Source organism: Trachypithecus francoisi, unplaced genomic scaffold, assembly GCF_009764315.1.
Source record: "Trachypithecus francoisi isolate TF-2019V2 unplaced genomic scaffold, Tfra_2.0 Lachesis_group13, whole genome shotgun sequence".
Taxonomy (NCBI): domain Eukaryota; kingdom Metazoa; phylum Chordata; class Mammalia; order Primates; family Cercopithecidae; genus Trachypithecus; species Trachypithecus francoisi.
Genome location: NW_022681458.1, coordinates 55,064,721 through 55,077,935, shown reverse-complemented (window position 1 = coordinate 55,077,935; position 13,215 = coordinate 55,064,721). Strand labels below are relative to the sequence as shown.

The window sequence follows — 13,215 nt, the reverse complement described above, 5'->3', positions numbered from 1 at the left end:
AAAGTACTTACATATATTAGTATATTAACATATTAGAAGACAGAATGATGGCTGGCAATCGTTTCATACTACTGCCAAAAAGAGGTGATAAGGGCTTAAATGAACCAGGCTAGTAACAATTGGGAATAGAAAGGAGACATTTAGGAAAATGTATGATGTAGAATCCATAGGTTTCTGGGTTAGGTGATTGGCTGGACTAAGAATTGAGATAGGAAATAGGAGCAAAGGGGCAGATATTTGGGGAAGAGCAGAGAGTTTAGGAGGGGAAAAGGTATATTACATTTGAGGTACTTACGGCGTATCTAGATGGAAATTTCCAGCAGGTTCTTGTAAACATAAGCCTTGGTATTCAGGAGAAAGATCAAAGCCAGAGAAATAATATAGGTATTAGTAGAAGTTAATGGATGAGATTGGATGAGACGGTTCAGGAGAAAGGTGTAAAGGAGACAGGAAGAAGGCAGTGCACTGAATTTTTACATTTAAAAGGAGATGGGATGGCCAGGAGCCAGGATGATTAGCTATAGAAGTAAAAAGAAAGTCAAGAAAGACTGTGACACAAGACCATAGGGAAACAAAGTAAGATGAATGAAGAAGAGTAGGTTATTGGTGACCTTACAGAGAGCCATTTCAGTGGCATGGTCAAGCACTAAACCCAGATTCCAGTGGGTCAAGCAATGGATAGGCATTAGGCTTGGCTTGGCTTAGGAAGAGAAAGGGCTGTAGTTTGAGGTGAAAGCAAAAGTAGGAAAGTTCATTTTACAGATGGAAAATACTTGAGCAGTTTTATACATTAAGGGACAAAATACATTTTAAATGATGTGATGTAGATAAGGAAAGAAGGAAAGCTTGAGGAAAGCAGATCTAGAACATATTGGGAGAAGGAGGGTCAGAATTAGCATCAAGAGATGAGGTAGAACAATCACAGGGAGTATCTTGGATCAGGAGCAAAATCACAAGTTGAAAACAGTGGCCTGATGTTTTGTTTGGCCTCAAAGTGTTTTAAAAATAAATGAACTAGTTGGCACCATTAATGTATTATGAATACCCCAGAGACAGATATTCTGAATTCTAAGAGCTGCAGTATTCTTGAGGATAGGAGCCTGTGTTCTTGCTTGGATACAACATTGGAACTGAGTAAGGTCTGCACTGAGATGGTCAAGCAATTTTGGGGTTACCATAAATCCTAGAGAGACTTCTGTTTATTTCATGAGACTAAGTTCTCATTACTCATTTGCCTAGCCATTGTAGGAATTTGAGTTTGTAACTCCTGATGAAGAGCCTGCTGAAATCATGAATGGATCAGAATTACCTGCTGAGTTTACCATACCAAACACTCTTTGGCTAGGTTATACCCCAAATACCTTTTGCATTTGTTCAGTCTATTACTTGTACATAAGCTAGATTTAAAAACAAGGCAACCAGCTGGGCACAGTGGCTCATGTCTGTAATCTTGAGATTTGGGGAGGCCAAGGTAGGAGGTTTGCTTGAGGCCAGGAGTTCTAGACCAGTCTGGGCAAGACAGTGAGTACCCCATCTCTACAAAAAAAATTTGTTTTAATTAAAAACTTTCTTGCAAACAAAGCAACTTGATGACAGATACCATAATACTTTGATATGCTTGATTAGAAAAAAAGATTATAAATAATTTTAGTGACCAAGAACAGAACCATAGTCATTTAAAGTTTAATAGGGGTTTCTAATTTCAATAATGGCAGGATAGCTTTGTCAGATAACAATGATAAATTCTGAACAAAATACAGTGGAAAACAATCCTGTGAAGACATTGAAGTTACTGAAAGCAGGCAGAAATTGAAGGGGATTTAACTGTTAAAGAAGGCAGCTACACTTTCCCCTGAAGTTACTCCCTATGGTGCAGATAGAATACAACAGAAAGCTGTCTTTCTTTCCTGGAATGATGAGACTGCCACTATGGCTAGAAATTGAGGAGAAAAATCCACGAAAGGAAGCAGCCACAGGGTGGGAGGTGGGAAATACTTCCCTCAAATCCTTGGCTGAACCCAGCACTGAGTGAGGCTATAAGGGGCCCAGAGGAAAACAACAGAGGGAGAGCTGAAAGAACAGAGCAGTTATTCCAGCTACTACTGTCCACTGCACGAGAAACAAGAGATGGAAGTTCAAGTCTTACTCAGTTACAGGGCTTAGAAAAACCTATCTTTCCATTGAAACCCCATTGGATCTACGCCCTAGGAATAAGTAGTACATCCAAAGATTAATTAATTCACCCTAGGATGAAGGGTAAAGCCAAAACAGGCCCACCCTACCAAACCATAAAACCAAGCTTCCCCAAGTTTATGATACACTTGTAATTTAACTGACTGCTGGTAAAGACTTACTTTCAGGGGAAGATGACACAACTTAGAGACTCTGCAATGTATCGTTCACAATGTTGTGGAGGGGAGGAGGGTGGGGAAGAATGGGAAGAAATGGGAAAACGTGAGAAAATATAACCCAGAGTTTTGAGAAAAATCAGTCAATAGAAACAGACCCACAAACAATTTAGCAGACATGACTTTATTTTTTTGTTATTTTTATATTTAAAAATATTTTATCTTTCAATTTGTTTTTACTTCAATAGCTTTTGGTGTACAAGTGGTTTTTGGTTACATGGATGAATTGTACAGTGGTGAAGTCTGAGATATGAGTGTACACTTCACCCGAGCAGTGTACATCATACCCAATGTGTAGTTTGCTATCCCTCACTCCCTCTCACCCTCCCCACTTCTGAATCTCCAGGGTCCATTCCCTATGCCATTGTGTACCCATAGCTGACATGACTTTAAATAACTATGATGAAAATCCTCAAAAGTCTATAGGAAAATATGAATATTACGGATGAAGAGATGGGCATTTCAAGAAAGATTGGGAAACTAATTAAATACACTTGAATGAATATTTTAGGATTAAAAGTAATATCTCAAATCAGAAATCCATTGGAGGGGGGATCAAAAGTAGAGTGGGGTAGCATAGAATAAAAGATCAATGAATTTAGATCAACAGAATTTATCCAAACTGAAGCACAGAGCGGAAAAAAAAGAAAAAATAATTAATAGCCTCAATGACTCGTGGGACAACCTAACTAGGTGGAAAAACAGCCTCAGAGAAAGAATGGGGCAGACAAATTATTTGAAGTCAAAAATTCCAAATTTGATTAAAAAAATAGCAGCCTACAATTCTGGAAGCTCTGTGAACCCTAAACAGGACAACTTTTAGGCACATCAAGGTCAAACTCCTAAAAGTCATAAGTTAGAAGAAGTTTGACTCCACCCCTTCTTAATGTTAACAATGCCCAGAGACTTCATTATTTGGCCAAGGCAGTTACTAGCAGAATTGGGACTAATGCTTACACATTCAAATTCCTGGTCCAGTATGCTTTCTGCTGTGCAACATTACCTAGGTTACTAAACATAGCTCATAAAATAGAATTGCTGTTATCTAATGAATACCTTGCAATGCCCAAATATCAATTGGTGTAACAACAATATTTTTCCAAGTAATGTTTTATTCACTCTCTAAAGTGTTCTGACTTTCCTAGAAAGTTATTTGCCTATGGTCCTTTTCATACCATTTCCTTGTCAACCCTATTTTCCTGAAGCATGACAAATATATAATCGGTTTTAATAAAAGTAGTATTTAGGTTTTGACTTTGGTCATTACATAGTAATTTACCTTCACATTATTTAAAAATGCCTACTTTGTTTCAAAGTAATTAATCTCAAAGTTATTTTACTTCCTTTCTCAGATATTAGGTGTTAAAATGGAGTCTTTAGGGGTTACTTTTTAGTTAATCCTGTATTCAGAATATTAATTAGTTACCACTAAGTTATTCAAAAAGTGTCAACTGATCTACATTATTATTAGCAGTTTTCAATTTGGAGAATTATGCTCTTCACCAGAGTACTAGAAATCATTTTTGATCTTGTGTATGGTACATGGTAAATTTTTCATAGAAAATTCTGGTGGCTTATACTTTTTTTCATCTTTGAACAATGCAGATAAAGTTGTTTTTGAGATTATAAGTGACATAAACATCTTTAAAATTCAGGGATATTATCACCTCTTCTGGAGACAAATCAGTAATTTTGAATTTTTCGATATACTTTAGTGAGGAAATAAAAAGGAAAAAAATTATTAAATAAGTAAATTTCCTATTTTGTAATACCAATTTTGACTTTCTGACTTGCACCTTGACTATTAAACCAGAACCAACCACTTCACCACCATGTGGTGCTAAATTACTAGCACAAACTGAACCAGAAAGGTCTTCTCTCAATCATTCCACAGGTATTTAATGATTCCAAACAAATAGAGATGACATACTAGTAATTAATTTTACTTTATTTCCAATGGACAGCCCTAGCCTTTCAAGGGAACCCTAAAGCAGCTGCAGTATAGCAGTGATTCAATGACAGAACTGAGAATCTGGTTTATTTACCATACAGAAAAAATCCCATCTTCTCACTTTTAATTCTCCAAATCCAGCTCTTCTCCCTACCAATTCTCTATCCTCTCCTAGTTGCATGCAGTCTTGTCACTGGATAAGCTTCATTACTTTATCATGTATTGAATGATAAATTAGTTTTACATTGCTGACAAATCCTTTTAAGGCACTTTGGGTTTTAAAGTCCAAACTATGTGTAAGGTAACATATTCACAGCTTCTATGAATTACCTCATGTACATCTTTGAGGGGTATTTTTATGTCTACTGAAACGAGGTCAATTGTCCCATAGAACTGATATTTATGGTTTATTTTTAATAAACATAGAAATCGACCCTACCAGTCTTAAAACTTGAAAAATTTACATTTGTGTTATCTGAGTTCCTTTCTCAGGAAAGCACCAGCCGGCCTCCCAGAGAGTATCAAGGAACTGAAACTTAACAGATCATGGCATCTGGACAATGAGATCTCAGACCTCTTACTTGTCATGATTGCCTAACCAACCACTTGCTTCCTGTTGATCAACTTCTCTTCCTTATTCTTCCCTAATCTCCATTTTCCAACACATAGTTCCATTTCTTCCCTGCTATATAACCCTTAATTTTAGTCTAGTTTTTGAGGAACTGCCAAATTGTTTTCCACAGCAGCTGCACCAGTTTACATTTCCACCAGCAATGTGTGAGGGTTCCAATTTCTCCACATCCTTGCCAACACGTTTTCCATTAAAAAAAATTATAGCCATCCTAATGAGTGTAAAGTTGTATCTCATTGTGATTGATTTGCATTTTCCTAATGACTGTTGATGTTCAGCATTTTTTCATATGCTTATTGGCCATTTTTATATCTTCTTTGAAAAGAATGACTATTCAAGTCCTTGGCCCATTTTAAATACTGTTGTGTTGTTTGTTATTTTGTTTTAAGTTGTAAGAGTTCCTTTTATATTCTGTAGGTTGTCTTTTCACTTTCGTGATAGTTTCCTTTGATTCATAAATGTTTTAATTTTGATACAATTCAATATATGTATTTTTCTTTCTTTTGTTGCTTGTCCTTTGGTGTCATATCTAAGAAATTATTGCTGAATCCAACATCACAAAAATGTATCCCTATACTTCTTTTAGGAGTTCTATGTTAGTTCTTATATTTATGTCCTTGATCCAATTTTAGTTAATTTTTGTAAATGATGTGAAGTAAGGCTCTGACTACATTCTGTTGCATGCAGCTATGGAGTCGCCCAACATGAACATTCCCAGCTGAGGTCAAACAAGACGCTCTTCCTTCTTGTTCAGCTCTTAAAGTGGAAATGTGTCCTTTCTGTGGTCTATTTAGCACCATATTTTTCACAGTTGTGTGCTTTTTTCCTGGTGATTTTGTTGTTTAAAAGGGCTCTCCAGTATAATACTGGAGTGCTGTCTAGTGCTCCTAAGTACCAGAAGGCTGTGATGTGCCTTATAGGCAAAATACAAGTGTTAGGTAAGCTTTGTTTAGACATGAGTTACAGTGCTATTGTCTATGAGTTCAATGCTATTGAACCAACAATATATATAATAAACATGGTGTCTTTAAACAGAAACAATAAACAAGGTTATATATTGATCTGTTGACAAAAATCTTGTGATGAGAGATTCACAGGAACATAATTTGGTATTTCCCCTAGGAAGAATGGTTCAGTATTTGCTAATTCAATGTTTATGGTGACTTAATAGAGCATTGACTACCGAGAAAAATGAGAAGTGATTGCGTATAACATGCATTTTGTTTTGTTTTTAATTTTTTTCTTTTTATCTTCAGGTGAACATCATGATCTAGAAATTGTATATATGTATAAGATACATATAAACAAAACAGAACAATCATATACAAGTTTAACAAAAGAAATAACAGTTAACATTTACCGAAGACTTCCTCTGGGCAGAAATTCTAAGTATTTCACATGTTATTTTATTTTGTTAGCTCCTTTAGGTTCTATTATTTCTTCCCCTATCAGTTGAGGAAATTGAGGCCTAGAAACTCATGTAAATTACATCACTTGTGAGTGGTTGATACCAGAGCAGTCTGATGCCATGATTCTCCACCCTTAACCAACAGTTCTGCCTCTTAACATTATTTTATTGATTTATTCAGCCAAGTAATCAATCAAACAAGCAATGTCAGGTATCACGGTAGGAGCTGCTGACACAGCTGTGAGCATAATGGTCCTGGCTCTTGTGGGACTAGTGGTGGGGATACAGACAAGTAAATGCCCATTTTAAATAATAAGATCAAAACAGGAAATACGGGTTGCCATGCAAGCTCATAGCAGCGGCACCTAATCAAACTAAGGGTGTCAGGGAATGAATCCTGGAGGAAGTAATATCTAACCTGAACCCTTCTGGCTCTAGGGGAACTTGCCAGTTAAACAGGTAAAGGAGTAGACTTCTAGGCAGGGAAAATCACATATTTAAGATCTAGGGGCAACTCAAATCTAGTTCAAAGGAACAGAAGAACATCCCGTGTGTGTGTGTGTGTGTGTGTGTGTGTGTGTGTGTGCAGGAAAATTTTTTAAATGAACCTGAACCTAAGTAGTCAGGGGACATATTGCAAAGGGCTTTGTAAATAATATTATGAATTTTGGATTTGTGCTAAGAGTAATGAGGAGGTACCAGTAGGTTTTAAGTGGGGCAGAATTATATGTGTATAGTATTGTGCTTTGCTTTCTGATGGTTCTTGGGGCATTTTTCTAAAAATGATGAGTTTCTTTTTTTTTTTTTTTTTTTTTTTTTTTTTTTTTTTTTTTTTTTTTTTTGAGACGGAGTCTTGCTCTGTCGCCGGGGCTGGAGTGCAGTGGCCGGATCTCAGCTCACTGCAAGCTCCGACTCCGGGTTCACGCCATTCTTCTGCCTCAGCCTCCCGAGTAGCTGGGACTACAGACGCCCGCCATCTCGCCCGGCTAGTTTTTGTATTTTTTAGTAGAGACGGGGTTTCACAGTGTTCGCCAGGATGGTCTCGATCTCCTGACCTCGTGATCCGCCCGTCTCGGCCTCCCAAAGTGCTGGGATTACAGGCTTGAGCCACCGCGCCCGGCCAAAATGATGAGTTTCTAACCTTAGTGATTACATTGTGTTTAGCATAAACTTTATCATGGACTACGTACCTGAAAATAACTTGCTGGATTAACTGGCATTTTTCATTCCTTTGTAAAACACACAGACTAACATTTAGGGCAAAGTAGTTATCAGCTTACATCTTCCTGAATGTCTGCCGTGTTTACTACTATCATTGGGTTGTGCCTGTGCCAAAAGTCAGTTATATTTTTCACAAACTTTTCCTTTTTTTTTTTGCCAGTTATATGTGTGATAAGGAATATATACAATATGGATTTGAAAGAAGTAAGTTTTTCCTATTAAAACTAAGTGTAGGCCAGGTGTGGTGGCTCACACCTGTAATCCCAGCATTTTGGGAGGCCAAGGAGGGCGCATCACCTGAGGTCAGGAGTTCAAGACCAGTCTGGCCAACATTGTATTTTTAGACTCTACTAAAAATACAAAAAGTAGCCAGGTGTGGTGGCATGCACCTGTAATCCCAGCTACTCAGGAGGCTGGGCAGGAGAATCACTTGAACCCGGGAGGTGGAGGTTGCAGTGAGCCAAAATTGTTCCATTGCACTCTAGCCTGGAAGACAAGAGTGAGACTCTGTTTCAAAAAATAGAATAAAATAAAATAAAATAAAATAAAATCTAAGTTTAATACTAAGTATGTGAGAAAATCCTACAAGCTTGGGGAAAAAATTGAACATACAATGACTTGGCACTCTGATTGTGTGGCAAGGGTCTTTGAGAACTTCCACTTAAACTAAACCTGCAAATTATAGTGGTGTATCATAATTGTGGTTTATGACTTCCAACTCTAGGATGTGGTTGAATACTCAAAGAAAAATTCTTGGCCCTACATCAAAAGATTCATGAACGAATATGTATTTATTTATCTTGGGTAAAATAGGTGGTTTAAGATATATTTAGGATGTATTGACTTTGGTCTCTTGATGAATGTTTTTCATTTGTCAAGTACTAGCCCCAATTGCATCGGATAATATGGCTTTTTATATTGCACAGAAATTAAGCATAAACTACACAAATAATGAAGCACTTAAAAACCATTTAAATACTCTTGATTGACAACACTTATCTCTTGAAACAGTCCATAGTAGTGAAAGATTTGAGGTCTACCCTCTACTGGGGTCCATGACCCACTGGCTTTGCCTCCAGAAGATCTGCTTCTACTATATTAAAAATAACTTGGCTACCCCAAGGCAGGATGACAGAAATCCTGGCAGCATTCCTTTCCTTCTCATCCACCAGTCAGGTTTTTGGAGCCATTTCCGTTTTCTCCTTTCTTCTCTCCAGGAGCAGAGGTAACTTGGAAGAGATTGCAATAAAAACAGCTTGATGAAACTAATGGAAACTTGCTGCCTTCAGCTCTGGAGCCCCTCCCCCAAGGGCTCCTGCCTCACACAGACCAGGGAAGGAAAGTCCTGATGGAAGAATGATGCTTAGTGTGAGTGGCCTCACTTTAGTGTCTATTTTCCCCAAAATTATGGGGTCCACATACCTAATTTTTGTTTAAAAATCACTAAAAAAGCAATACAAACTCACAGCAGAAGTCTCAAACGGTGCAGAAAGGTAAAGTCACACACTGTAAATGTAGCCTCTGGCAAGACACGGAGCCTCTCTGATCTCCAGTGTCTCCATTTGCTAAATAGGATAATGAGAGCTAATTTGTAGAGATGATCTGAAGATATAATGAGATAATATATGCAAAATGCCTATTGTTATTTTATTTATGGTTATTGTGTCAGTCCATTTTCTTTATGTCAGCCCAGTAACATAAAGAAAAGCGGTTTACTTTGGATCAGTTCTGCTGGCTGTAAGATGGAACTGTGGTGCTGGCACCTGCTCTGGTGAGACCTTAGGAAGCTTACAATCATGGTGGATGGTGAAAGGGGGCCAGAGTGTCACATGATAGGAGAGGGAGCAAGCGAGAGAGAGAACGGAGTTGCCACACTTTTAAACAACCAGATCTCTTGTGAGCTCAGAGCAGGAACTCAGTCATTACCATGAGGAGCACACCAAGCCATTCATGAGGAATTCTCTCCTATGAACCAAAGACCTCCCACTAGGCCCCACCTCCACCATTGGAGGTCACATTTCACTATGAGATTTGGAAGGGACAAAACAACTAAACCATTAGTTATATATACACTATTTTCATCTGCTTAACCAAAAAATACTTTTCCAGTACTGAGAAGTTTGTTGTTTTCCAGCATATTGAAAACACGGGGAGGGACAAGGTAAGAATTATGAGGGTGGAAAAGGACAATGAACTACGATGGTAAATGGGGTGATGTCACAGCAGATGACATTTATATTGCACTATGAGATGTCCCACAGGTTCTCCAAATACAAAGAGACCACAACTGAACAAGCCAGGGCTCATTACTCTAGGCCAGTTAATGTTGATAAGGTCATAAGCCGCCATCTAAGATCTCAATTTGTCAATTTAGGTGTTCACACTAGGCACATCTCCTCCTCTTCCCAATTAACCATATCTGTTTATTGTAGTCTTATATACTGTGTCTCCTACTCTTTTCCTTTTCAGTTTCAATGACCTTTGGCATCTCCTCATGGGTTTTGGCAAACATCTCTAAACTGGCATCTTCTCTTCCAATTTATCCCCCTTTAATCCATCTGCCATACTGAGAGCAAAGTGATTCTTCTAAAATGCACAACTGGTAGCAAGTTTCTTCCCTGATCAATTTCTTTCATTATCATCTACAGTGTAAATTTCAATTTCTGTATACAGCATCTAAGTTTATTCCAGAAGTTAACAAATGTTAAGTCCTTAAGCACGCAGCAAGTACTACAGAAATCCTTGTTATTACTATTATTCTTTAATGACCTGGTCTCCACTCTGCTCTTCAATCTAAAACACTGTCATTCCTCCATTAGAATAATTGTTTACACTTTTCCAAGCCCACTGTGCTTACACACCTCTGGGCTTCACACACACACACTTCCACGTTCCTGATTTCTCCCGCGTGGAAGTCTTACTCTTTTTTATATTCTACCTCCCCTGGTGTTTCATAGCGCCTACATACACGACATATTTTCTTCCAATTCTGAGACGTCTGGACTTGTACTGCTTTTCTGTTCGTAGCATCACATTGGGTTCTAATTTGTTTCTGTGTTCCTCTCCCCTAATAGATGATGAGCTCCTGGAATGCAGGGATTATATTTTACTTACTCCAAACACCTGAGGAAATGCTGGCGCATGGTAAGCAACTAGTATTTAGTAAGTTTTTTTTTTTTTGAACAAATGAAAAGGGTAGGCTAGAATTAGACAAAAGGTAATTAAGAATATTTTATGATATGGAAAGAAATTCCCACTAGGGTAGAGAAAAGACGTTTAGTCAAAATCTGGCGCGCTGCAGTTTAACTTCTAGCTAACCAACCAGTGATGGCGGTGATGCAGCAAAGCCTATTTGGTTGAGATCCTGGCCTTTTGATCCTTTGGTGTCACGTTATGTGCTGGATGGGAGTAATCAATATACCACCTTCCCTGCTACTTTGGGCTCAGGTGGAGGGAATTTTATTCCACTCTCTGCAAATCTTCCCCGTGCCTCAGTGGGAAGTGGAGACTGTGAGGGTCTATCAGCTCCCAGAAGGCCTCCCATTTCGGTTTCCCCTAGGGCCCTCCACCCGAGCTGCAGCCCCAGCATCCGCGTCCTCTCGGAGCAGCCCGGCCCCAGGTGGCTGCCGGGCGCGGGGCCGCGGGCCTGGGCTCGCCCCTCCCCGCGCGTCACATGCGCAAGGATGCAAACTCCCCTTCCCTCCTCCTCCGCCCTCTCCGCCTCCCGGGCCTCTTCCTCCTCCCGGAGAGGGAGTGCTTGGCAGACTGCGCGAGGGGGAGCGAGCGAGCGGGCGCTGCCGGGAGCCCGCAGCCCTGGCGCCCGCCGCCGCCCGGAGCCCCGCAATATGCCGCCGCGGCCCTCTGGCTCTCGGCCATGGCGAGGCTCTGCCGGCGTGTCCCTTGCACCCTGCTTCTCGGCCTGGCAGCGGTGCTGCTGAAGGCGCGGCTGGTCCCCGCGGCCGCCAGAGCGGAACTCAGTCGCTCCGACCTCAGCCTCATCCAACAGCAGCAGCAGCAGCAGCAACAGCAAAAGCAGCTGGAGGAGGCTGAGGAAGAGAGGCCAGAGGTGCCTGGGGCAACGTCCACCTTGACGGTTCCAGGTAGGTCCTGGCTGCCCAGCCCGGCCTTTCAGTCTCGGCCGGCGATCTCTTAGGGCCTCGCCGGCTTCCTCGCCCCTTCCCTAGCCATTCCCATCCTCGTTCCTGTCACCATCCCTCCCGATCTCTCGCCCCAGACTGGCTACACAGCCTTTGGTCCCTTGATGTGGTGTAGGGAATCTGCTCTTCGGGTAATGAGCTTTCTGGGCAGCTCAGAGCACTGCAGTGGGTTGGAGAGGGGTCGGGAAGGCTGGGGGTGGGTGACCGCCTGGATTGATTATCTTTTTCTTTTCCCTCCCTTCTTCCTGAATTCTACCCTCCGCCCTGGGAATGACTGCACGCACACACACACACACACACACACACACACACACACGGTTCTTAAATCCCTTAAGCATTTTGTTCTCTATCCTTTTCTCTCCTAAAGACTGAGAAATCTTGCCATGGACACCCACACATCCCTTTTCACCATTTCTCCATGCCTGCTATATATAAATTTAGCCATGAAGAGATAAATCTTGATTTATTTTATTATTTATTTCTCTTTCTCCTTACCCCAGGAAGGGTTTAAGGGTTCATCTTATTGCAAAGAATGCTTTTAGTACAATAAGATGAAGCAAAACAAAATAGGAGTTTGTAATTGAAGGAAAGGGAAAAGGAGAGGGGGATACATATGGTGAAGTCTGGAGTGGTATTAGTACAGCAAAAGCCTATCCTTGGAGAGGGAAATCTCCTTACTTGTTAGTAGAACTTAAATGAGGCAGATTCTTGACACTGTTCAATGAAGGTGCAGAAATACGGCTGTGGTATAGGTGTCTGTAACAGTTCTGCAGTTTCTCCCTCTACCCCCATTACAGCTCCATCGGTAAGCAAATAGCTGGATTATCCATGTATATTGCATCTCCCTACCCCCCAACCCACTTCGCTTCCTGGATGTAGATTCTGTCTGCTATTTGGAAAGAAAAAAAGCCTCCAATTTTCTGGCATGAAGGCTTAGATTTTGTGAAACCAAAGTGAATTTTATTATGACGTTTGTTTTTGTTTTAAAATCCTGCCTGGTAACACTATATGAGTGCTGAAAATGAGATTTTAAAGAGTGGAATCAGCATCACGTTTTGTATTGCTTGCTCGTCATCAAAAAGCAGTACACAGGCATGCCAACTGCGATTCATGACACAGCCAGGATGATTTAATTTATCAAAGTGCTCTGAGCATAGAATGAAATCACCAAAGTGTGCAGGAAAGCATGTGTTTCTGACACCCTCTGAAACCAATTAGTAACACTCAAGTGTGGCTAAAAGTCTTGAAAGGTATAGTGTATGGTGGTTTTCCTACCCAGCTTTTAATAACTGAAAGTGATAACGTGGTTTGGGTGAGGCTACTGTTAGACATGCCGTTCGCTGAACTTAAGGAAATTGGATATATCAGATTGATTGGCCTCATTAATAGAGATATTTCATAAATTCACTATGAAGCAGAAGTCTGGGAGAGTGTTGGTG

The 13,215-nt window shown here is 40.2% G+C and overlaps 1 protein-coding gene across 1 annotated transcript in view; it reads left to right on the top strand.

Moving 5' to 3' along the window:
* The first annotated feature begins 11,296 nt into the window (after positions 1 to 11,296).
* Positions 11,297 to 13,215, top strand: part of FAM171B (family with sequence similarity 171 member B) — a 72,030-nt gene continuing 70,111 nt past the window's right edge. Inside the window, exon 1 of the mRNA XM_033230928.1 lies at positions 11,297 to 11,719. Within this exon, the coding sequence (XP_033086819.1) occupies positions 11,494 to 11,719 (226 nt within the window). The 5' untranslated portion in view covers positions 11,297 to 11,493. The remainder of the gene's footprint in view (positions 11,720 to 13,215) is intronic.